This window comes from Saxophila tyrrhenica, assembly GCF_035928015.1.
Source record: "Saxophila tyrrhenica strain CCFEE 5935 chromosome Unknown scaffold_8, whole genome shotgun sequence".
Classification (NCBI taxonomy): domain Eukaryota; kingdom Fungi; phylum Ascomycota; class Dothideomycetes; order Mycosphaerellales; family Extremaceae; genus Saxophila; species Saxophila tyrrhenica.
Window position 1 is genome coordinate 562,538 of NW_027041740.1, and position 23,167 is coordinate 585,704.

Below are 23,167 nucleotides of genomic sequence, written 5' to 3' on the forward strand. Positions count from 1 at the left end.
GTGAAGTCAGAAAGGTAGGAGCTGAAGTGAATGTAAGAGCTTCGGGCTCTGCCCCGCCGCCCACCTTACTGGACCCTTGCAAACAAAACCTCAGCAGCATCCCACTCATACGCCAGAGAACCCCAAAGAACTCTGCCGCCTTTGCCTACAATCTTTCCTAAACGCCAAAGCTTCCCTTTCGCAACACCTACCACCATACAGGCGCATACCACGACGATAACAACGACCTCACAACCGCAGACATGTCTTGGCAAGGTCCGCTCAACCACCACCCCATCCCACCTCATATCACATGCTAACCGCGCCTCGCAAAACAGCCTACGTAGACCAGAGGTCCCCCTACCACCCTCCCTCCCACACCATGAACCCCTTCTAACCTTTCTCTCCAGCCTGGTCGGCACCGGCAACGTCGACAAGGCCGCCATCTTCAACAGCGACGGCAACAGCGTCTGGGCCACCTCCGCCGGCTTCACCGTCTCGCCGCAGGAGATGCAGGAGGTCGTCACAGCGTACAAGGACCCGGGCAAAGACGGTGTGAAGCAGGTGCAGAGTTCCGGCTTGCATATTGCCGGCGAGCGGTTCGTGGTGTTGAAGGCGGATGATCGGAGTATTTATGGGAAGAAGGTGGGTTATATCACTCGCTGGATGGGGTTGAGGATGGGTAAGGGAGAGGCATATGGCTGACGTTGTGATGGTGTAGGGTCGTGAGGGTGTGTGCATTGTGAAGACGACTCAGGCGATTCTCGTCACGCACTATCCGGAATCCGTACAACCTGGTGCGGCGGCAAATACGGTGGAGCAGCTGGGCGACTATCTGATCAAGGTCGGGTACTAGGCGTGAGATGATGGCAATGTGGAAATGTGAAAAAGGCGATCACGAATGTGCATAGCGATGTGCTGCGACGAGGCTTGAGATAAAATGGCTCTTTTCGGAACACGAATGACGTTCACGGCGTCCCGAAGGCAGCAAGTTTGCATAAAGATCACCTCTGCTCTGATGAAGCGCGGGCAATCTTGGTGGGTACATAGCGCAAAGCATTTGCGAGGCCGCAATGGCAGCGCTGCTTCAACCCAGGCGCAATCTGCCGTCACTGATCATCCATCGCCACGATGCCTTCTGTGACCGAGTTGTCATGATTCGATGGTCCGCAGATGCGGCGCGCCCATGTCTTCTCACTCCCACAACATTCAAGAAGTAGCTGCGCCGATTGGCTTATCCGCACTCGTCCGACAGCAGATGCACACATTTGTCCCAGCTAGCGATGCCATATCCACTTCCGTTTACAGCCAGCGCCATGCCTGCCGCCTTGCCAAAGCATGATGTTGTGCTTCAGGATCACGAGATAGCGCACGACTTACCGACAACCCTCATCGCCTCGCTCTCGCTCTGTCCCGGCTCCCACTGCGGTCCCGGCTGCTGTAACTCGAGTAGCTCGGACTCCGTCTCCTCCTCCCACCACCTCTCGGCGGCGTCGGCTCCCTGCGTCTAGGCGGCGGTGTCCGACTCGGGCTGCGACTGGAAAGACTCCTGCTCCTTCTGCGCCTCGGCGGACTCCTGCTCGGCGAATAGCTCCTCGGCCTGTACGAACGCCTGTCGTCGTACCGATCATCGAAGCGGTCCCTGTACCCTCCTCCTCTTCCACCACCTCTGTACGACCCTCCGTGTGGCGGCGGGGGCGGAGTCCTTCTCCCACCACTCCTGAATCCTGGCGAGCCTCTCCTCCCAAACGCCCTGTCCCCGCCTCTGCCTCCTCCACCTTCCCGGAATCTCCTTGGCTCCCCGAATCGATCCTCTACCACCCGCTTCGGCTTCGGGCTCACGCTCCACCGTCTCCTAGGCAGCACAATACTCACATTAATGCATGTGCCGTCCAGCTGCGCTTCGTGCATGTGCGCGATTGCCGCCTCAGCATGCGCTGGCGTCTCGAAGAGAATGTATGCGATCCCGCGGTTGGTCATGAACTGCGTGTTCATTGGCATTTCGATTGACGTGATGTCGCCGTACGTGCTGAAGATCTCGCGTAGGTGGGGCTGTTGGATGTTGCGTGTGAGTTTCTCGATGACGATTTTGGCGGAGGATGGCAGAGGCGGAGACCGTGAGCGGATGGAGGAGCGGGAGCGAGAGCGAGAGTGTGTGCGCCGGTTTCCGTTGCGCGCGGGCGAGAGGGAGCGCGAAGTTGAGCGCATTGCTGTGTCCGCATCGGCCGCCGGTGGTATCGCTGGTGTGCGCGAGCGTCCGCGCGATGTGCTGCGACGTGGCGGTGGTGAAGACATGTTCGCTGTTGCGGTCGCGACGTACCCGGTGGTTTGACAGCAAGGTCGACGGTGAGTAGCCCAAGTGAATGCGTGTTAGGTTCACGCGATTGCTGGTCGAAGAAATCCTGGAGAGAGCTCCCGCTGGCTTGATTAGGGCTGCCGCCGAAGCTCCGGCCAACGTCATGTCTTGTCAGCCACAGGCGCCAGGAACGCGCCAAACACTCCCGAGGGGGCGGTATATGTATAGCAGATACCCCCTTCCACCTTGAAACAACGCTACAATTCGGCATTACGATGCACTTCTCACGCGTGCTTTATTTGTTCATCTTCACCTACCTCGCCACCGCGAAACAGCCCTCGGCACCATCAGCAGTCGCTGGGCCTCTTCGTGAACTACCCTGGGGACAGCTCAACTTCCTACATACCACAGACACCCACGGCTGGCACGGGGGTCATCTGCAGGAGCCGCAGTACTCGGCCGATTGGGGCGACTACATCTCATTTGCATCTCACCTCAGGAAGCGGGCCGATGACGAAGGATCAGACCTGCTGCTGATCGATACTGGTGATCGAGTCGAAGGCAATGGTCTGTACGATGCCAGTGATCCGAAAGGCAACTACACGGCCGACATCTTCACGCAACAGGACCTTGATGTGATTACCGTCGGCAACCATGAGCTCTACAAGAACACAACGAGCGCACGAGAGTATGCGGACATTGTACCTGCCTACAAGAACAGCTACATTGCTTCTAACCTAAATATCACATCCAAGCATGGCGATTCTGTCCCCTTTGGCCCACGCTACCGCAAGTTCACTACCAAGAACCAGGGCATTCGCGTTCTGGCCATGGGATTCATCTACAACTTCCGTGGCAATGCCAACAATACTCAGATTCAGAAAGTGCAAGACACTGTCAAGGAGCCTTGGTTCCAAGATGCCGTCCGGAGTAAGGACGTTGATCTCTTCCTCATCACCGGCCACGTTGCATTGCGCAACACGAGCGAAGCCGAGTTCGACAAGATATACGATGCCATCCGCCGTGACAACTGGGATACGCCTATCGCCTTCTTCGGCGGCCACACGCATATCCGAGATTTCAAGCGCTTCGGAAGAGGGACCGAGAAGAAGGCGTACGGTATTGAGAGTGGAAGGTACCTGGAATCGTACGGCTTCATGTCCATTTCTGGCTTGAGCACCAAGTCAAACGGCCTATCTACATCCGTTGCGACTCCGAAGTTCGAGCGACTTTACATCGACAACAATCTCTACTCTCTGCACCGCCACTCAGGTACGAACTCTTCAACCTTCGACACCGAGCTTGGACGGAACACCTCCGCCTCCATCGCAGCCGCCCGGAAGTCCCTTGACCTCGACAAAGCGTTCGGCTGCGCTCCGCGAGACTACTGGCTTTACCGCACCCCTTACCCTTCAAAAGACTCTATCCTAAGTCTGCTCGATGAGCATATAATCCCGGACACCTTCACCGATGCCAACTCTTCGGACAATCCGGCTATTGTTTTGGCAAACTCGGGAGCGGTGAGATTCGATGTCTTCAAAGGCCCATTCACGACGGATACAACATACATCGTCTGCCCATTCACGAGCACATTCAGGATGATCAGGAACGTTCCGTTGGATGCTGCAAGTCAGGTGATGAAGAAGTTGAACAGCGGTCCTCCGGTATTTCTCAGCGAGCAGGAAGGCGAAGGTGCGGCCGAGGCGATGTACAGAAACTGGCTTGGTATGAGGCCGCCTGCTCCGGTGCGTGAGGGTGTACTCTTTCAGGTACCCCCTGGCGACAGACTTCAGGGACTGGACGCTCGTATTGGGGAGCAGCGCCCACTCATCAGCGACCATGACAAGCCCGAGATTACGCCAGGCTACACCACTACCGACGACTTTGGCAGCGATGGGGACGATACAGTCCACGAGCCCATTCCGTTGTACAATCCACCAAACATCGTTGGCGCCGAGATTGGCTTCTCATCGGGCGACAACGAGGGCAAGCTCCCCAAGACGGTCGATTTGGTGTTCAACGAGTACATTCAGGGCTTCACGCTGGCAGTGCTGAGGCAGCTTGGTGTCAGCTACGGGCCAGAGAACACCAGGCAGGCGTTAAATGGGATGACGATGACGGATGTTATTAGTGGGTGGGTGAGCAAGAATTGGGAGTGTGAGGAGAATGAATGAGAGCATGTTATGAACCGCGCATATCTGTCGCCTACCTAAGATACAGCGACCGGCGCAACCGAACAGGATACATCCCAGGCCCATTATGCATTGGCCTTGTCAGGGGCCACTCTGGTTACGACTTGGCTTAGTCCAGATCAGGTCTACCACCTCCCGGGTACTTATTAGATCTCCGCCAATCGAATGATAACACCATCTATCTCCAAGCCATCTCAAGTCGTGCCAGACAGACCAGACGGCTTCCGTTCCGCGAGTTGCCGCAGGATCCAGAAACGTGAGATCGAATTCGCCCAGCTCGTCGTTGGCATCGCGCTGAGCTCTTCTGGTATCGAACGTCGCCCGTCCATTCTGGACCGATGCCATCAATTCTGCGCTGCGATCTGCAAGCTGCGGTAGGCCGATGTTCAAGCACAAATAGTTCAGCACCCAGGCTTTCATATGGGCGTATCGGGCTCCACGAACTCCAGGGCTGAGGTGTCTTTAGCGGTGTCATTGGCAAGGAAGAGGTCTGTGTCTCACCGAATGGCTGTCTTGTTTGCATTGACGTGGTTGAAATCCCCCTCGAGACCCGAGATCTGCTTTCTGAACGTGGCGAAGGTCGTCAGCGCAGCAGACTCGATCCTTACGCCGTCCACGGACAGCGAATCGCGGTGACCTCGCACATTGGGCGATTGCTCGATGCGGTCCATGAGGTGTTCTGCTTGCTGCACCCCTTCTGGGATATTCAGCTCATGAGGATGACACAGGTCGCTAATCAAAAGACAGAGCGCGAGAATGAGCTGGGCTTCCATGAGCCGCCGGCGGTTTCTCTCGGGTTCACTGTACAAAATATCAGCCAGATCCCTCCCGAAAGAACACATGTCAACAATCTGTCCGACAGCAGGTTCATACTCACTCCGGCGGATGCCGCCAGATCGCAAGCATACCCTCACGCTCCGCCGACTTCAACGCCAGACAATCACGCACTACACTCGCCATCAGCACAGCATATCGCAAACCACATCTTCTCGAGAGCTCCGTGGCCAGCGCATCGGCCTGAACCAGCAGCTGCCGACGGCCTCCAAGGCTTCTACCCTCGGTGAAACGGCGCACGGGAGTGCGTGAGACGATCGCCCCCGTAATCACCATGTGACGACGCCGCCATGCGGCGCACCGCTTGATGAGTTGGTCTCGCTCGTTTGTGTAGTCGGGCCAGTTGAGTATTGGGGGAAGAGTTCTGGGGCTGGACCAGTTGGTGTTGTTTGACATGTTGATAGGTGAGTTGATTTCGAATGACCTGGTTTGATGGCACGTTAATACAGAGTAGGAGTACGATTTGAAGCTAATGTCTACGGCAGCCGCCGCCACATAGGTCCGATGAACAGTCATTACTTGCTCTTTGTTTGCTAATGTCTTCCTAGTGAGTACAGCTTTGTGCCGTCATTCGAGGCATGTCATTTGACCATGCCTCCAGGCCCATGCGCACTTCTTGCTTGCCAAAGACAAGTTGACTGACACGTGAATGATGCGGACCGTCTCTCCCGGGCTCACTGGACTCGGGGCGAAGCGTCTGGTGCTTCCTGATATGAGCGGTTTGAGATCGAGAAGAAAACTGGGAGGTGCTATCTAAGTACGACAACACTAGGCTTTGTAAATCCAACATCCAGTGAGCTACACCGCACCCCGCTTGAAACACTACTTCTGCTTGGATGAGGACTTCCAGAGTTGCAGTCTGATATCAGCAACCTCTTTCGGCTTCATGGTATCCTTCGCAACCGAGCAAAGGCCCCATTTGTGGCCCAATCGGACAGCGTCACCCAATTCGAACTGCACGTTGCCCGCTGCTTCCAAGGACACGTCGGATCGCGGAAATGTCCTGTTGAAGCTTGCGACGGCGTTGTAGGCGGCAAGGTCGGCGATCTGAACATTGAATGGCGCTTTCTCAACTTTGATTGCGTCTACGATACGCTCGCAACAGTCGTAGAGCGGTGGCAACCTGAGATAGCCACCCAGTCGCATACCAATGCGCGCTTTGATATACATTGAGCGGGAGCCTCGCACCCCGGGACTACGCTCGTGTTAGCAAGAGCCACAGCAAGCAGTGGTTAATTGCGACAAGATCTCGCGCAAACGACCTTGCTGGCCGACCTTTCTGATGCCCATTCAGCATCCGATTTGCTCACTTCGTCACGGTACTGGGCGAAGGAAGTCGATGCGAGATACTCCAGCTTATGCTCTTCCGGCGGGAAACGGGTGCCAACAGAGCGGTTGTACGTCTGCACATCCGGAGAGTACTTGATCCGCTCTCCGAGGAAGTCTGCTAAAGTTACGCTAATAGCAATGTTCAACTCACGGGTCTGGCAAAGATCGCTGACGACCAAGCATAGTGCTAGCACAAACCGAGCTTCACAGATCTGGACAATTCTCACCCCGTCGAACCTGGACTCGTGGTCAGCTGCCATTCCTTGACCCGCTCGCATTGCTCTTCCCATTGGGCGGTGGATACGCACCCTACCGGAGTGTCCCAAAAAGCGAGGAAAGATTTCTGCTCGGCTTTCGTCAGCGCCAAACAGCCGCGCACAGCTTCCACCACACGTGTAGCGTCTTTCTCGCTGCATTCTTTCGAGAGCTTCAACGCAAGTTCATCGGCCTCAACGAGCAGGCGCTTACGCTCTGTCTCCGTTTCGGCCACCCTATCTTGATGTCCGGGGGTATACTTGTACAGAGGATTCAGGTGCTTCTCGTGCCTTTTGCGCCACTTCTCACATATCTGGAGGAACCGGTCTCTCTCGAGAGTATAATGTTGGTCGCGATCAGCCATCTCGGCGACCGCAGGCGGAGGAGTCCATTCTGTGGTGTCCGACATGGTTTCCAGTGATCAGTGGATCCGGGCGTGGCTATATGTTGAGCTGATGTGAGGACTATGAGGAGAACAAAGGAACTCGAGCGGTGTTCACATATCGACATTGGGCCTCCATTCATTGCTTGCTGTTTGCTTTACGGGTCGTCATGGTGAGTGCTCTTCCGTGTTCCAAGTCAGCTAGTGACTGGGAACACCTCTCCAGACACTGCTTGTTTGGAACGGTCACTTGACTAACGTCAAAACTGACACAGAACCTCTTGCGAACAGAGACTTGATGTTGGGCAACGAGTGCTTTGAGATGTGTCGTCCATACTTAACTGGAACAACGCATGATGGCACTGGCTTAAATCGGCTACCTACTGGACAACTCAATTATCTATTTCAACCTAAGCAAAGACGACAACTTCCTACACGAGGTGTAATCACAACCATCACACAAAGTCAGCCATTACCGATGGCTCTGCCAGCTCATTCACCGATCTGAAGCCCCACCGTCTAGCCATGACCGGGACCTCCTCCATCGAGATCGCAATCATGTCAGGGTCCGTGATGTTAGGATCAAGGTCGATGTCTGGGAAGTCAAGTCGGAAACGGCCCAGAGCGGTCACGGCGTCCGACAAGGCCATCTTCGGGTCCGGAATCAGCCATTCATCACGCTTGTCTCCCAGCTTCTTGGTCGCGCTCCTGTTTACGCTGCCGAGCAAGAGACGTCGGCTGAGGCTTTCAAGGACGTGGATCTTGATGTGATTCTTGCGCGAGTTTGCGGTGGACCAGCTATGCGGCCATTAGCCTCATCGTTTCCGACGACTTCGAGGGATACTCACTCGATCCCGCCGTTCCACCATGAACCGGAAGAATACTCCGTGACAAGCATATCCTCGAAACTAGTGGCATCATGTTCGGCACGCCGATACACCGTGTGCTTCATCCACTCAGAATCTTCGCCGAACTCATGTTGGATCCGGTTCCAGTGCTTGTGCACGAGCGGGCACCAACAGAGTCGGTTGATCAGCCTGATGGCGTGCTTTCTTCCAACGTGTATGTCCAGCTGGTTCTTTGCACATAGATTACGCACAACCATGGCCATTGACATCAATACACGAATTTCCATAAGCTGGCGTAATTGTTGCGGCTGGGATCTGTAAGCTGCTTGTCAGTAAGGATCCCATCATTGAACTCTCACAGGATACTTACCCCTGCGGCTTTCTCCACAACGTCAGGTAATACCGAGCGTCGTCTGAGTCTTTGGCCAAGTATTGCCTGACCTGGTCCGCCATCTCCACAGCAAACGGATAACCGCAATGTTGCGAGATAGTAGCCGCCAGAATGTCTGCTTCCATCAACAGCGGATCAAGCTCCCTGTCAAGGTTCTCGAGCCTCTTGTTGCGGCCAGGGGTGTTCCAATGCTGCTCCCGGCGGTAGCTCCTGCGCCAGTTGAAGCACTTGTCGATCATAGCATCTCGTTCTATGGTCATCTGGGCAGCACGATGGCTGTGGGTGACGGGGTCGAGGGGTAAGAGGTTTAGTCTCTGGATTGGGGGCATGGTGGATGGAGTGACGGTGGGTGCATGAGTGGTTGGTGTATGGAGAAAGATTGGTATTTGGATCGGTAGTATTGGAGCTGCGTTCTTATACTACTGGCGCAGTGTTGTGGGAGTACACGTTTGCTCGTCATCAATACATTCAATACTGGCCGGAGGGTCATTCACCAGTCGGTGTTTGCGTTCTTGTGCAACTTCTACTCGACCATATTCACTATTGCGGCAGTGACAACGTCGGTCGTTCTCGTTCTGCAAAGGCTGCAATTCCACGGATGTCCGGCTTTGTCACACTACGTCGAACATCAAGAATAGTGAGTATGTGAAAGCATACTGGTGTTAAAGGGATACCTATGAAGCATTCTGTCCTCTGGCACATGTCACAATCAAATCAACAACTATCTACTGACCATCCACGACCAGATACCCATCCTCCCAATATTAGGACACATAGCCCTCCCGCTCCAGACACACCTTCGCCAACCTATTGTGATCTGCCTTGACGTTAATCGACGGCAATCCCCATCTTCGGCTCATCGCATACATATCTTCGATTGAGAATGCATGGCCGTTCGGTTGCATAGAATTACGGGTCCGTGAGTCTTTGTGCCCCTGGACTCCAGGGTTGAAGGAAGCAAACAGCCTGTCAGCTTCCACGTCCGCGGACCTTACTTCCTCAGGGCTCATCTTTGTGCGCATCTTTCCCAGCATCCTCTCGGTGGTCATAACCAGTGGGCGGAGCAAGAAGATGTCTGCGAACTCGCGGACGATGATGCATCGGATATACTTTGTACGCTGTTCAGACCAGTTGCTTGATTTGGTTGTTTTGATGAACAGATCGTAGAAGGCAGAGGCGTCGTGATTTGCAACGCACTCGATCATGTAGCTATAGTCGATGGTCGGCTTGACAGCCTCCTCCGGCAGATCAGACTGCTGCTCTGGTGTAGGCATCGGTTGATCGGACGCAGCCACGTCCTCACCGCTGTGTTCCTCGTTGTCTTGTTTGTCGCCGGGCCCAGCATCCTTTGCGTTGAGACTTTTTGCCGGGTCTTCTGGCTTTGGTGACTGTGCATGTGGGATGCTATGATACCGCTGGAGGGTGAGAGGACAACACCGGAATCTCTCTCAGCAATACGCGGCGTACTTTCTTCCCATCGCGATGTCAAGGTATTCGTAGATGGAGAAGATCTCAACGACAGCAGCCATCGACATCAGGACTCGAATACCCATGTACTGGTATACTTGCTCTTCTTTCGATCTGAGAGCCTTGTCAGCGCCATGTTACAGTCTAAACATGCAAACTCACCCTTCGATAGCCTTCCACATGGTGAGATAGCTGTCGCCTTCGCCAGGAGTCGTCTCCAAGTACTGTCTGACTTGACAGCCATGTCGAAGGCGGACTGACAGCCATTGGCTCGCGAGAGCTCGCACGCCATCTCGTCGGCGCGGACGAGGAGCACATCACGTTGCTCGGAATGGTCTATCCGCTTTTGTTTGATGTCATTATCCACTGGGGATATCTGCTGTAGCAGGCGGTAGGCTTTACGCCAGTTCGAGCATTCCAATATCATTTTGTCGCGCTCTCTTGTGTGTGACTCTTGGTATGGACCGTTGGTGAGTGGGCTCAGCGGTGGAAGAGTCAGCTCTTCGATGGTTAGATTCCCAATGCTAGCCATGGTGGAAGGTATTGCGGTAATGTACGGGCTCAGCAGGATGAGAGAGATACAACAAGGGGGACAGGAATCTCGCAATCGTGATATCGAACTTATACTGACCTACTTGCCCATATTCACCATTGCTGTGCGCACCCACACCACCATCGCAGGACCATCTGTGAATGAGTCTTCGCTTTCATGGTAACACATCAGTCCTTTCGGGAACCATTCTGAGGGTCAGCAAACTGAGAACAGGATACACCCTGCACTGTCAAGGTCAGGCCGTTACCGTCAGGGAGCACTAAGCGATCATCTTTGCTGCTTCGCTTCTAAAGACGTACTCCGGTCGGTCCACTGGTGAATGAAAAAGAAGGCGTACAGAAAATCACGTGTTGGGCAAGCGTGCTGAAATGAACGCCCAATCGGCTCTATCCGTGATCTCGGTTTCACGCCTCGCTCCGCCAGCTAACAACATCAACTACGCCGTCTACAGTGCAGCATTGCGTTCAATACAGTATATAAGATCTCTTCAGACCCGAATGACCCGTCCTCGAGCGACATGAGACAGTCTACCACTTGATCAATGGTGGATTGGCGGATTAACTTTCAGCAATCCTTGGAACCACCCATGGAACTATGGGCAAAAATCCATTCAAACGCACAGCGTGTTGGCAATAGCAGACGCTCTGGCACTGCGTTGTAGCTGTTTGAAAGCTTCTGAGAACCCTCCGGACTTGGTGTTCTTCGACTCGAAGCGCTCTTACCTTAGGCACCGCGATGGCTATGGTCTGGGTAGATACAAATGTGCAAAAAGAAGACTTTCTCGAGCCAGTTGGAACATTGCCTCCATACGGAGTTGAACCGTAGACCTCGGCATGCCAGGAATCATGTCAAATATCGTTTGATATTGTGACAGATATACTAGTGCCGCGCTCTACCAACTGAGCTATAGAGGCGTGAAACGCCTGCCTGTGGGCTTGAGATGACGGCGAAATTCTCAAAATCTTACATATTCCTTTTAATGATTTGCCGAGAATACAACGAACATCGACCGACATCCGGTACATCAAGACTGGGGTGGGGACATGCTGTTAAAATTGATCGACTAGATCAATCAATGTAATGAATAGCTATCGCCACTGAACGTCTGTAGAGGGCAGATATACTTGTGGTCGAGTTTGAGCCTGTTCATGGCGAAGCAACGCCTTAACGCAATGCAACACAAAGTGAAAGGAATCTCGTCGTTCACAGTAGGTTCTGTTGCTCGTCTCTATGATGGCAACGACTATTCAGCCTCCTCCACCTCCGACAGGTTGTCCTCCTTGGGCACCGCGCCCTTGCTCTTCAAATTGGATTTTGCCGGCCCTCCCTTGTCCGCAGTGACCTCGTCATCGTCGTCGCCCTCGACATCCTCGTCTTGGACTTCGTCGTCCGACTCATCATCTTCGTCGACTTCGACTTCCCCTTCTACTTCCTCCTCATCGTCATCATCGTCGGCTGCTTGCTTCTTGGGCGCTTCGGTTCTTTTGGTCTTCTTCTTGGGCGCTGGACAGTCGTTAATGATCGATCAGATCAACAGTGGATGGTGCGCGACTTACGCTGTGCAGTCTCCTCGTCCTCATCCTCTTCATCGTCTGATCCCTCGCCTTCTACATCGCTCTCTTCGTATTCCTCTTCCCTGGAGACAAGGTCAGCTTATGCTGTCGAGCGCCTAATACAGAGCGATCCCAATTGTTCAAGCGTCGAACGCGACAGTCGCATAACATCCAACCAGTCACTCGTGCTGTCGCTACCAATAAACCAAGCAGGCGCATCAATGCGCAAGCAAAACAGCAATTGCGACACAGTCGGACGACTTACTCTTCCGAATCGTCCTCCGGCAACTCAACCAGCTCCTCCTCCTCCTGCTTTCGCTTTCTTGTAGACATTACGATTGACTAGACTGATTGACAGAGAATAAGAGGGTTTCTTCTAGCTAGCTGCAGGACAACTCGAAAATGAAGAAGATCCAGGAACGCGGAGCTGGGGAAGCTCGAGGGTGGCAGATCGAGCTCGCAATCGCAAGGCTGGGAGGCTGGGAGCTGGGACGGGAGCTTTGGCCCAGTTTCTGTTCGTCATTGCTGCCATTGACTTCATCGTGTCGCACAGAGTACCGCTCACGTGATTGTTAGGGAGGTTGGCATTTCCTGGTTCTCGTCTTCTCGTCAGTTCTCGTGAGGCTGGGGCTCGCTGGGGCCAGTGCGTTGTGCTTGGTGTGGCTGTCGAGATGTGCACAACTTGCACAACTTCCCAATACAGCTCGACCTGGCGCTGTTCGACGAAGACACCTCTGTACATCTTTGTTCTGGCGGAGCGACGTACCTTCATGATAGGCATCTTCAGCACTGGTCAGTAATAATAATAGGTGTTGGTTGGGAGGTAGGCGCGGCCAAAGTGATATAGATTTCTGTCCTCGTCATTGATCCAGCGCAACTTCCATCTCTCATCGAGAACAACAGTCCTTTAGGGAACATCAGTCGTCATGCACATCCTGGTCTTCGGAGGCACAGGTTCGTCCCTATGGTAGCATGGAAAGGCCCCTGCTCACGAGTTGCAGGCGCCTGTGGCAAGGCATTCATTCTAGAAGCACTCCATGCTGGCCACGAGCTGACACTCTATGCTCGCAACCCTTCCAAGTTCTCGAGCGAGACTACGGAGAATTCGGGTGTGCATGTCGTGAAAGGAGAATTCACCGACATCGATGCGCTGAGGAAGGCACTTGACTTTGGTCCAGAAGTGCTCGTCTCCTTTGCTGGACCAATGGTGCCAAGCAAGGGGATGGTGAGAAGAGTCGTGATATGAACGGCTGCAGAGACTGACACCTTCCAGGTCATTACTGAGTTCTACGAGCGGCTCTACTCCCTCCTTCCCGCCAGCTCGATCCGCCGCTGCTTCGTGCTCTCAACAGCATCCTATAAGGTGCCGGAAGATCGACAGAATGTGCTGTAAGTGCCTAGGCATGCGGAACGCACACATTCATTGACCGATCTGACTGAGATGTAGCTTGTTCTTCGGCGTCTGGCTGATATATCTCTTCGCTGGGACCGCCTACCAGGAGATCAATGGTCTGAGTCGAGCCACTGCCTCCCTACCCTCAGACATTGAATACACACTATTCAGGTCGGCTTCCACCCCATAGCCCTCTTTGACCGAGCAGGGCTAACCGATACCACCAGAGTACCCGTACTGACTAACGGTGAAGCCAAACCTGTCCGTGCGAGCTTCCTGGGTGAAAAGACGGATGGGCTGTTCGTGAGTCGCAAAAGCATTGCGATCTGGCTCTTGCATGAGATGGAGGAGAGGAAATGGATTGGAAAGGCTCCGAGTCTGTCGAACTCTGGGTGGCTGTGACTGTGAATACCAAACGGTAGCATGTCATTCGAAGCAAATAGAGTTCATACAGCTTGTTGGATAGACTTAAGAATACACATCCTTGATGTTGCTCCTCATGAGACGCTGGCCATCTCATTGCCCATGACATACCACAGGTATGCTCAGAACCTGATTTTTGTTGGGCGGTCTTTGTGCCCAGAACCTGAACCTGAGGCGTCGGTTGAAAACGCCACTTTCAGTTGAAAAGCGCCACCGATGACGCCACATACCACAATGTTTACTTTTCCCACATTATACTTTTCGTCTGCCGTTCTTCACAAACCCAATTGGCACCTCCTGCAGGTTCTGATCAACATGGCGGCCAATGGTGGCACGATGAAGGACTTCCTTCCTATACCGGACACTCTGTCGCCCGTGACAGAACCAGACAAGGAGGAGGTCTTTCAAACAATGGCCGACTCCCCGACTATGAGCCACACGTTGGCCGCTTCTGACCACGACGAGAAGGGCATCGCACAAGAGGCTCACGATCTGGAGGTCAAGGACGTTGGCTGGCATGAGCCTGAAAAGAATATCCCGACTCCGCTCGTCGGTGGGCTGGCAAACGACGATTTATGGATTCTGGTGCGAAGGTTTAACAAGGTATTCTTCGTCGACATGAATTCGAGAACGGAGCTAACATTTATAAGCAAATGTACCATGTGAAGGAGATGACTGCGCCGGCGCCTGGAAACCTGGATCTCAACGTTGCCGACGAAGACGAGTTTTCGCCCGACAAGTTTCGTGCTACGGTCGAAAGACTGTACATGACCGTGATTATTGGCGTGCTCGGAGCCGTTAAGCATATTGCACGTCTACGCTCATGGAAAGAAGCAAGACGGACGACAGCCTTCGCGGCAGCGTACTTCATTGCGTGGTTGTTCGACTTCTTGGTACCCCTGTTCAGCCTGACATTCATCGCCTTGATCGTCTATCCGCCAAGTCGGGACATGCTCTTCCCACCGGCACCTCTTGCTCTCGTCTCGTCAAGCGAAGGCGGTGTCCAGAAGCCCAAAGCCGGCGTCCTTGGCTCGACCGACTCAGCGACCGGCGCCCCCGAGAACTTCAAGGGTGAAGCGGTGGAAGCAGAAGCGAGCAACTTCGTCAACAGCATCACTTCAGTTGCGCTTGCTTCAGCCACCGGTAAGAACCCTCAGCATGAACCTCCGCACACGGCTGAAAACGAAGGGCCGAGTGCACAGATTCCGGATCCAACGGCCATGGTTGCGGAAGCTGGTGATGCGAGGGTGAGCGCGAATGGTGGTACCTCCAACGCAAAATCAGACAAGACCAAGGAACCTATGGAGAATGCCATGTGGAACAAGATGCGACCTGTCATGCATGGCGTCGCGGATGTGGCAGATACTTGGGAGCGAATGGCGAACGCTTTGTCGCCAACGCCTCCGTTCCCCCACGACATGTACCGGCTCCGCATTGCAGCTGTCATCGTTCCGATGTTAGCCGTCTCGATCTTCGTAACCAGCTACATGTTCATGAAGGGTCTGACATTTGGCGCTGGCTTCGGGTTCTTCGGAGATCCGGTCATCCAGCGTGGTCTGAAATGGCTGAACACTAACTATCCGAACTGGCAAAAGCTGCTCGAGCTGAGGAATACGCTACTCAAAGGCGTACCCACAAATGCTCAGCTAACCCTCACCCTACTGCGTATTGGCGAATCGAATAAGGCTCCTTTGCCACCTCCTCCAACTGCCAACGAGCCACCCCCAGATGAGCCAGTCGATCTGACCGATGACCACATTCGGGCGACCGGCTCGGATTGGCCGCTCAATGCGACAAATGAAGAATTAGAGAAGGCTATGGAGCATGACCCCAACACTCCGTACGAGACAGCAGGGGACGATGTCGCATCTGCAAAGAAGAAGACCCATGGCGGTAAAGCGCATCATATGCTGTCGGCTGTCAAGAAAAGCATCAAAGGTAGTATCGAGACGACTCTTGGCGCCGACCATCTGAAGGCGAAAGCAGGCAGTGAAACCTCTAAGCAAAGGCTAGGTAAAGCACCCCCGTCCCAAGCTTTCAAGTCCAACTCTAACAACTTGTGCTTCAGGCGTTATCCCACGCAACAAAGAGCAGCAACTCAGCGGCCCCATCGAGTTCAAATGCCGCTTTCACGGCAAACGTGGCCATGCCTACATCAGCACCAAAGCGACAATCCCCTGCGTCTCCTTCTCCCAAAACAAATCCATCGCAACAGAAGGCACAGACGCCCGCGGCGACGAGGAGCTCAAACCTATCTGGTCCATCCCCGTAGCCGAAGTTACGGAGATGAAGAAGTTAGGCGGCCTTGGATGGAAAGCGAAGCTTGTCGTTGGGTGGGCGTTGGATCGTGAGATTGCTGATGGCATTGAGATCAAGGACAAGCAGGGGAACAGCTATATTTTGACGGCGATGGTGTTGAGGGACGAGCTGTTCAACCGATTAATTTCTATATCAGGGCAGAAGTGGCAGGCTTGGTGAATGCTTCATCGAATATCTGGGAGGCGTTCAGCATGGAAGGGATCATGGACAACAGCACTTTTGACAAAGATAGGATGAGGGACAGGTTGGGACGATGATGAGTGCATGGGTCCATGGCGCTGGGGCATGATCATGAGCATTAGGCACCAGTGTCTCCGCTGCAAAGCCTTGCACGGACTGGGAGTTGTTTTGATCTAGGTGGTAGCGTATACCACGTTCGGGGCCGTCTTGTGCAAAGGTGTTTTGCCCGCTTGAGGACTAGGTTGGCTCGGCTCGGGAAACTCCGAGCGCTGTGATTGGCCCACCACCTCTTGGCGCTATCCGTCCGCAATTACACAACCACCTAGGCTCAAGCTACTTCTTCCATCACCACGGGTTAAACACTTAGAACGGTCGAAGAATCGTATAATAAGTGTTCTCACAGTCTTTGAGAGGCGGAGAGGGTTGCTACGCACGGAACCTGAGCTCAACGTTCGCTCGCCTGCTGGAGATCGAGACGTGAAGCCTTGCTGTTGGGCCGCGAGCAATTTGAGGAACCCTTGCACCGACTCGCACATTCACACCATATCCACACCATATCCACACAGCATACATCATATTCAAAAGGCAAATTCAGTCCACAACATCGAGCTTGGCAACACTTTCTCATTCACTGCTACAAACTTCTCGGCTTAATCAGGGCTTCTTCCGTTGCTCTTTGAGGCCCTGCCTTTACCTTGGATCAGTCTGGACTCGCACTCCCTTGTGCGTCCCGCTCGTCCCCTAATCTTCCATGGTATCCTCTTGCTGCACGCCAGTGGCCGCGCTATCTTCATCCCCATTCGTCTCCTTCTCCACGCTCTGCTTGACCCCGTTATCATCCCTCCCAACGTCCTGAACCTCTTCACTTACTTCTCCCTCCGCGCTCTCAAATCCTTCAGATCCCTCGCGAGAAGCCAGATTGCTAGCAAGGCCTGGGAACATCATCCGTGGTTTGGCTTCGTCCTTGACAGGAGCACCCCCCGCCTCATCGTCGTCCTCGCCTTCCTCCTCGAGCTCGCTGAGTTCGCTCTCATCGTCTGCGCTGTCGTGTATGCTCCCGGGAGCAGAGGTCTCAGCCGATGCGTCACCTGTGTGGGCAGCGGATGAGTCAATCACGACCTGCACCCTTGGATACGTGGCGGGCAGCTTGGAGGTACTGCTAGATGCGGCTGACGACGCTGCGGTGGGCTTCTGCATAGCCGCCTCGGCGCACATGCGTATCTCCCTTCGGCCGACGCCTGTCTTGCGGCGTACAGGAGCTTGCTCAGTCTGCGGTGGGGCGGTAAGAGTCGACTGCGTGACTTTCGGCATGGCAGGAGTATCCGCGGCACCATCACCATTCATCAGGTAGTTGAGACCCATCGCCGGGTGTCGTGGAGGGCTTGCTGCCGGCGGTGGTGGACGACTTGCTTCCCTCTCACGCTTCACACGCTGCTCTTCGTCCAAAAGCTGACGGCCGACGGTATTGAAAAGGTAGGCATAACTGTCTCCGATAAGGTCGTCGAACGGGCCCGGCTTAATCAGTCCCTGGTTGATCTTCTTGAGCTCTTGCACTTCTCTCAGCGCGTCCAGAGCAGGTGACGTCCCTGACGGTGGCGGCGACGACATCCACTTCTCCAGCAAATCCTTGCGTGCCAGAAAGTCTTCGTATGCAATGTTACTGAACGTCGACGTCTCCAGGCCTTCCTGCACCCCTGAGTGGCCGCGCAGCAATCGCAAATAAGCGAAGCAGATCTCTTGCCAGACCAAGCTGTGTTCGAAGATCTCGTTCGGCCGTCTGCGGACCCTTCTGGCAAGCATCTCAAGGTTGCTTCGGTCTTTGAGCTGCTCCAGTATGCGGACAAAGAGTCGAGTGTACCGTGCAGTGTACACAAAGTGCCGGCCGGCTCGTTCAAAGTCTGGCCGCCAGACTTGCAACACCATGGTCTTCGTGAACATCTGCTTCGTGAGTTCATGTTTCGCACCCATCGCCACCATGCTTTGGCTGTCAGCGCGAGGATCAGACTCGTAGATTATCTGCGCAGCTCGGGCGATCATCCTGTGCTGCCAATTTGCCTTGTCGGCGGTGCGCAGCGTCTGCAGGACAGAGAGAACGTACGGAACCCAGTCTTCCATGGTCGCTGGGAAGTCGGCGCCACGAGCATAAGGCGTGTTCGACAGAGCTTCCTTCGCCTCTTCCAGACTGAGCTCACCTCTGCTGACGAGCTTGTGGACGATGCTGACCAGCTTGTAATGAGGTTCCAGAACGGGCTCGCGTTTCTCTCTGCTGTCTTTCTTCTTCTCGTTGGGAACAAGCTCGATTGCTCTGATGAAGCTAGAAAGCACTTGCGGTGCTGTGGGTGGCACGTCCTTCGGGCTTCTAACGTAGTCAGAGGCGGCGTGCATCTTCCACAGACACTTGCCAAGCATAAAGTGCAGTGTCCACGACTGTGGCTTGCCGGTCAAAGCCCGCTGGTAAAGTACTTTGGCGAGTTTCCAGGCGGTGTAGACTCGCAGCGGCTGGAATGGTTTTCCTTTGCTGACCCCTGAATCATTGAGCAGACTGAAGAACTTCTCCTCGCCTTCCAGCGCGAACGCCTGCATGCTGAATGGCTCACGAGAGGATGCGTAAAGTCTTGTTGCGAACTCAGTGAACATCTCGACTATCTTCTCTGCAATCGTCTCATCCTCGAGGTTTGCCGATCGATATGCCAGCGCAGTGGCCATGGTGAAGCAATGGATTGTAGCCCGTTGCAGTTGTACAATCTCGGGCATGTGGTTATTCGATTTGTCCGCAGTCCATACGCTTTCTTCTACCTTAGTATCATAGGCCTGCGCAAGCCGAAACCAGGTCTCCCAGTTGTCCATGCTGTACTCCAGGTCTTGCAGAAAGAATGCAATGGCGATGTCGACATCTTCAGTCGGAGTCGGCCCATTGCGTTTCGGAGCTCGGAACTTCGCCAGGGCCAGGTGCCCCATGAGAAAGTACCAGCCCTTTGCTGCAAGCACGGCATCTTCTCTGGGAACGTAGTTCACGGTCAGGTAGTTGCCCTCCCCTTTCAAACAATTGAACAGGTCGAGAGGATGAATTGGAGACCGCAGGAATCGCCGATAAACCTCGCGATTGCGTTGTATTGCGTCAGAGGGTTTCTTTCGTGGAGCTACTGCGTGGACTTTTTCAATCGTGTCCTTGATGGGGTGCTTGATGAGTTCCTTCGTAGGCAACTTTGATGCTTGCTGTATCAATAGATCTACCGCCTGGACCGCGATTCCTCTGTCGATAAAGGCGTCGTGTTGGCAGTGGTGTTCTATGAGCTCGTAACTCGGGTTCAGGAAGCAGTTCAGGCCATAGAGGTCGTAGAGCACCTGGGCTTGTTCGCTGTCGTAGCCCTCAATACTTGTCATGTGAACGAACTCGTCCTTCAAGGTGCGAACGAAGAGTTTGTTCATGATGCCACATGTGCCGCGTAGACCCAGGTTGCGATGGACAGTTCGCAAGAAGTCGAACTTGTCGTCGAGTCGTTTGAAAAGGTCGGCGTTCTGATCAATCGCCTCTTGCAATAGTGAGTACAGAATGAGCCAGATCTGCACCTGCATCTCTTGTACTTTCGCATTCATCTTCGCAAATGTGGCAGTTTCGGAGCCATTTGCAAGAACCGGCGGCTGACTCTGCCCAATGCGGATCGAGTCACTCGCGACAATGAAGACCTGGAGCAGCTGCAGAACCTCCCCAAGAGTGCTGACTGCCTTGGGCAGAGCGAACTCGTCGATGAAGAAGAGCGGGGAATCGTCCTTGCGAACAATGTCCCATGTTCTGGAGATCAAGTCTTGCACCAGCCTCAGTGTCTTCAGTGTCTGGAGTTGACGATCCCGCTGTGCCGTGGAAGCCGTCACTTTCGATTTCAGCTCCGTAAGGAGCAGCCTGATCATGTCGAAATGACAACGGACGACCATGCCACTTGAAGGGTAGTCAATATAGGCATCTCGAAGGCGATGCCACAACAGCATTTGGACGGAAATGTCACTGCTCTGCAGGAAGCGGACGAGGTCAGGCGAAACAGTAAGGTCCGGTGTCTGCTCGTCGTTGGTGTCACTTGCTCCCCGCGGTGTGTTACTCGCACGGTCCAGCGCAACAAGCAGAGGCTCGAGATCGTTGATGATAGCGGCCGGGTCCCTTCGGTCTTGAGTTGTCACACGAAGAAAGAAGTCTTTGGTCGTGAGTCTTGAGATCTCTCGATCAAGCGCGGATACGGAGATCTCTGGCATGACAGCATTGTTCTGTAGGTGAATGGAGCATTCGTCCAGCTCAGCCAATGTTGCGCGCAGATCGTTCATGCATTCAATGACATGGTCTTGGCTAGCATCGGACGAAGCGGCAAGACAGAAGGTTGTTGCCCAGAGGAAGCGAATGTTTAGAGTATCGTCCAGACGGCTTTCGATATGTCCAAAGAGCGAACCGAAGTGCATTGCTTCTCGCATCAGCTCCGACCAGCGCTGCAGGCGATCGCGCTGAGCATCTATAGTTTCTGCATCCACGCCACTGTTTGGCTCCTTGATAAGACAGTAGATGTCCAAATGGAGCTCGAAGGTAGCTTGCACCATCTCGGGAAAAGCGCCGTCCTTGGATGCGACGTTCGAATGTTGGGCAGCGTTCAGTTCTGCCTTCGCCTCTCCCCAAAAGCTCTCATCAAAGTTGACCAGCGTCCGCACCACCATCGTCTTCAAGTCTTCCGGCCATGATGCGCCGCAGTAGGTGCTCGCACGTCCAGAGCTATCAGGACGTAGCAACAGGCACATCCACTTCCAGGCAACTTCTTGTGTCAGGAACCAGCCATAATCGACTTCTTCAAGAAAGCTTGCAAGTCCAGTATTGGACAGTGTCGGCTTCTCGATGCCCTGTCGAGATGCTGCGGTGTTTGACATCGGGCCTCCAATACCTGAAGTACTTGCTCCCTGACCAATATCAAGATCATTGTCGCTGATGAGGAAGTTGTTTGCCAAGTTGTCCGAGTATTCTTTCAGAAAGGCGTGCAGGTCGGATTTCGCAAGCTCCAAGCCCTCAACCTGAGCGACGGAACCGTTTGTTGTTGGGGCGTCGCCTTCGTCTAGGCTCTGAAGCTCCTGTCTTACTTGTCTGCCGGCCTCCAAGCCCACAACGCCAATCCGCTCGAACAGGTTTCCAACCGTCTCGAACATCCAGTCGTCGGCCGCCTGAATCTCGTTAATCTGTTGTTCATACTCCCAAAGCGTGTTGGCATCAACCATCGTTTGCCGGCTGTCGTCGACAGCTGTGGACTCCCGCAATCTGGTCCGCTTGCTCTTCGTCCTGCCTTCGTCTGCCCCATCGGTCAGACCTGCGGCATCTCCGGAGCGCTTACGTGTTGGCAGAGAGACACTGGGGCCGTCGACCATCGTCACGTCAGTGGCAGTAGCCTGAGCATCGTTCGCATCCTCGGTCGCATTTGCAGATGCTATCTGTGGTTGCGCCGTGGGTTGACCGCTGTCAAGACCTGGAAACTGCTCGTTGATCGTACTACGCAAAGGGCTTCCTGCAGGTGAGCCACGCTGTCCTTCAAACATTACTTGCAATGGGGATTCCTCTCGCGGAGGCAGTATGCTCAAGGACTTGTTTTGGTCAAAGCTTATCGCGACTGCGGGACTCGCAGTACTCGTCCCATGCCGCTCTGCCATGAGCTGCCGCAACAGAATCTCACCCACTTCTGCCCAGGTGCTGGGTTTCTGGAGCGTGACACGGGAAGGCTGAAGAGGCTCTGGAGAGTCGTGGTACTTCAGCAGCCGTTTGCGGTTTGCGACACTTTGATAAGGATCCAGCCGCTTCTTGAGCGTTTCCGAGATGACACCACGCTTGCTACGCAATTGCGTATTTTGGAGAATTGACAACTCGTCCTCGAGCTGACCAGTAACGCGACGCAACTGCTCGCCTGCTAGACCTTCGTCCAGTCCTGGTAGAGAAAGAATGCTTCCCAAAGCATCATCGTCGCCATCAAGCACAGCTTCCAAGCAGTAACGCGCAACGCGCTCGCTGTCCAGCACTTCTCCCACACTAGCAGCCTGACGCCACAAGCCAGTGTCGCTGTCATCCTTGTCCAGCGCTTGTGTGAAGTGATCCAGTGCGGCTGTCGCATCACTCAATATTTGATTGAGTGTTACGTTCAGGACCTCCAAACGTGATGTCAGATACTCCAGCTTGAACTGAGCGTAGTTCTTGTGACTCAGGTGCAGAATCTGTGGCAGCGAACTGGGACCTGCATCGAACCCTCCATTTGGCACTCCGACACCCAAGGAGAAATCGTCTTGCCATAGATCGTCCGTCTCGATGAGTGGACCGTAGAGCTCGATGCGACGAAGCTCCGTTTGAGATTCCGGGTAGGTGAAGATGTCGGACTGGAAAAGCTCCTGGTAGGCCTCCGCAGCCAGTTCGTAAGACGCGGGACCTTCGGCATGGTATTTGAGTGCTGCTTGGTAGAGCTTGAGCGCGTCCTCTATCTGCAATTCTTTCGTGTCGTCGATCTCGATGTCCGACTCATCGTCCGATTCGATATTGAGCGCCTTGAAGCCGGGCATGTTGGCGTGCTGGAATCATGAGCGGACTGTCCTAGTATGTTGCCTATCAGCGGCTCTCTGCAGTCCTTGCCGTATCTTGCAACGATTGAGCGGCCTCCAAAGCTCTGTTTCTATGTGTCGTTGTGTTGCCCTTTGAAAGGCGGGTCGGGATTCACATGTCGTCGCGTGAACGCGACTGCTGGACTAAGGAAACGCTAGAGCTAGCGGCG

At 54.2% G+C, this 23,167-nt stretch overlaps 11 protein-coding genes and 1 non-coding gene across 12 annotated transcripts; 4 read left to right on the top strand and 8 right to left on the bottom strand.

Annotated features, from left to right (window-relative positions):
• Positions 1-242: 242 nt before the first annotated feature.
• Positions 243-835, top strand: PFY1 (profilin, required for normal timing of actin polymerization in response to thermal stress; the record flags this gene model as incomplete). The annotated part of the gene is made up of 4 exons (XM_064802784.1): positions 243-255; positions 318-333; positions 390-624; positions 701-835. 4 exons carry the CDS (start codon positions 243-245, stop codon positions 833-835), a joined length of 399 nt encoding a protein of 132 aa, XP_064658909.1.
• Positions 836-1,486: 651 nt separating this feature from the next.
• On the bottom strand, positions 1,487-2,274 carry LTR77_005540 (uncharacterized protein; the record flags this gene model as incomplete). The annotated part of the gene is made up of 3 exons (XM_064802785.1): positions 1,487-1,579; positions 1,628-1,834; positions 1,855-2,274. The coding sequence occupies 3 exons, from the start codon at positions 2,272-2,274 to the stop codon at positions 1,487-1,489; spliced, it is 720 nt and encodes a 239-aa protein (XP_064658910.1).
• Positions 2,275-2,550: 276 nt separating this feature from the next.
• LTR77_005541 (uncharacterized protein) lies at positions 2,551-4,449 on the top strand (the record flags this gene model as incomplete). Its single annotated transcript, XM_064802786.1, has 1 exon — positions 2,551-4,449. One exon carries the CDS (start codon positions 2,551-2,553, stop codon positions 4,447-4,449), a length of 1,899 nt encoding a protein of 632 aa, XP_064658911.1.
• A 515-nt stretch (positions 4,450-4,964) lies between these two features.
• On the bottom strand, positions 4,965-5,697 carry LTR77_005542 (uncharacterized protein; the record flags this gene model as incomplete). The annotated part of the gene is made up of 2 exons (XM_064802787.1): positions 4,965-5,268; positions 5,345-5,697. The coding sequence occupies 2 exons, from the start codon at positions 5,695-5,697 to the stop codon at positions 4,965-4,967; spliced, it is 657 nt and encodes a 218-aa protein (XP_064658912.1).
• Positions 5,698-6,123: 426 nt separating this feature from the next.
• On the bottom strand, positions 6,124-7,294 carry LTR77_005543 (uncharacterized protein; the record flags this gene model as incomplete). Its single annotated transcript, XM_064802788.1, has 3 exons — positions 6,124-6,496; positions 6,577-6,867; positions 6,939-7,294. The coding sequence occupies 3 exons, from the start codon at positions 7,292-7,294 to the stop codon at positions 6,124-6,126; spliced, it is 1,020 nt and encodes a 339-aa protein (XP_064658913.1).
• A 428-nt stretch (positions 7,295-7,722) lies between these two features.
• Positions 7,723-8,835, bottom strand: LTR77_005544 (uncharacterized protein; the record flags this gene model as incomplete). Its single annotated transcript, XM_064802789.1, has 3 exons — positions 7,723-8,065; positions 8,116-8,430; positions 8,486-8,835. The coding sequence occupies 3 exons, from the start codon at positions 8,833-8,835 to the stop codon at positions 7,723-7,725; spliced, it is 1,008 nt and encodes a 335-aa protein (XP_064658914.1).
• A 435-nt stretch (positions 8,836-9,270) lies between these two features.
• LTR77_005545 (uncharacterized protein) lies at positions 9,271-10,505 on the bottom strand (the record flags this gene model as incomplete). The annotated part of the gene is made up of 4 exons (XM_064802790.1): positions 9,271-9,910; positions 9,974-10,087; positions 10,136-10,172; positions 10,235-10,505. The coding sequence occupies 4 exons, from the start codon at positions 10,503-10,505 to the stop codon at positions 9,271-9,273; spliced, it is 1,062 nt and encodes a 353-aa protein (XP_064658915.1).
• An 820-nt stretch (positions 10,506-11,325) lies between these two features.
• On the bottom strand, positions 11,326-11,440 carry LTR77_005546. The gene has a single exon. It is a non-coding gene; the product is annotated as a tRNA-Thr (tRNA).
• Positions 11,441-11,769: 329 nt separating this feature from the next.
• LTR77_005547 (uncharacterized protein) lies at positions 11,770-12,412 on the bottom strand (the record flags this gene model as incomplete). Its single annotated transcript, XM_064802791.1, has 3 exons — positions 11,770-12,029; positions 12,083-12,162; positions 12,345-12,412. The coding sequence occupies 3 exons, from the start codon at positions 12,410-12,412 to the stop codon at positions 11,770-11,772; spliced, it is 408 nt and encodes a 135-aa protein (XP_064658916.1).
• A 593-nt stretch (positions 12,413-13,005) lies between these two features.
• LTR77_005548 (uncharacterized protein) lies at positions 13,006-13,441 on the top strand (the record flags this gene model as incomplete). Its single annotated transcript, XM_064802792.1, has 3 exons — positions 13,006-13,033; positions 13,081-13,304; positions 13,400-13,441. 3 exons carry the CDS (start codon positions 13,006-13,008, stop codon positions 13,439-13,441), a joined length of 294 nt encoding a protein of 97 aa, XP_064658917.1.
• Positions 13,442-14,210: 769 nt separating this feature from the next.
• LTR77_005549 (uncharacterized protein) lies at positions 14,211-16,373 on the top strand (the record flags this gene model as incomplete). The annotated part of the gene is made up of 3 exons (XM_064802793.1): positions 14,211-14,498; positions 14,546-15,908; positions 15,964-16,373. 3 exons carry the CDS (start codon positions 14,211-14,213, stop codon positions 16,371-16,373), a joined length of 2,061 nt encoding a protein of 686 aa, XP_064658918.1.
• Positions 16,374-17,135: 762 nt separating this feature from the next.
• On the bottom strand, positions 17,136-22,958 carry HIR3 (Histone transcription regulator 3; the record flags this gene model as incomplete). Its single annotated transcript, XM_064802794.1, has 2 exons — positions 17,136-17,213; positions 17,265-22,958. 2 exons carry the CDS (start codon positions 22,956-22,958, stop codon positions 17,136-17,138), a joined length of 5,772 nt encoding a protein of 1,923 aa, XP_064658919.1.
• Between the last annotated feature and the right edge of the window lie 209 nt (positions 22,959-23,167).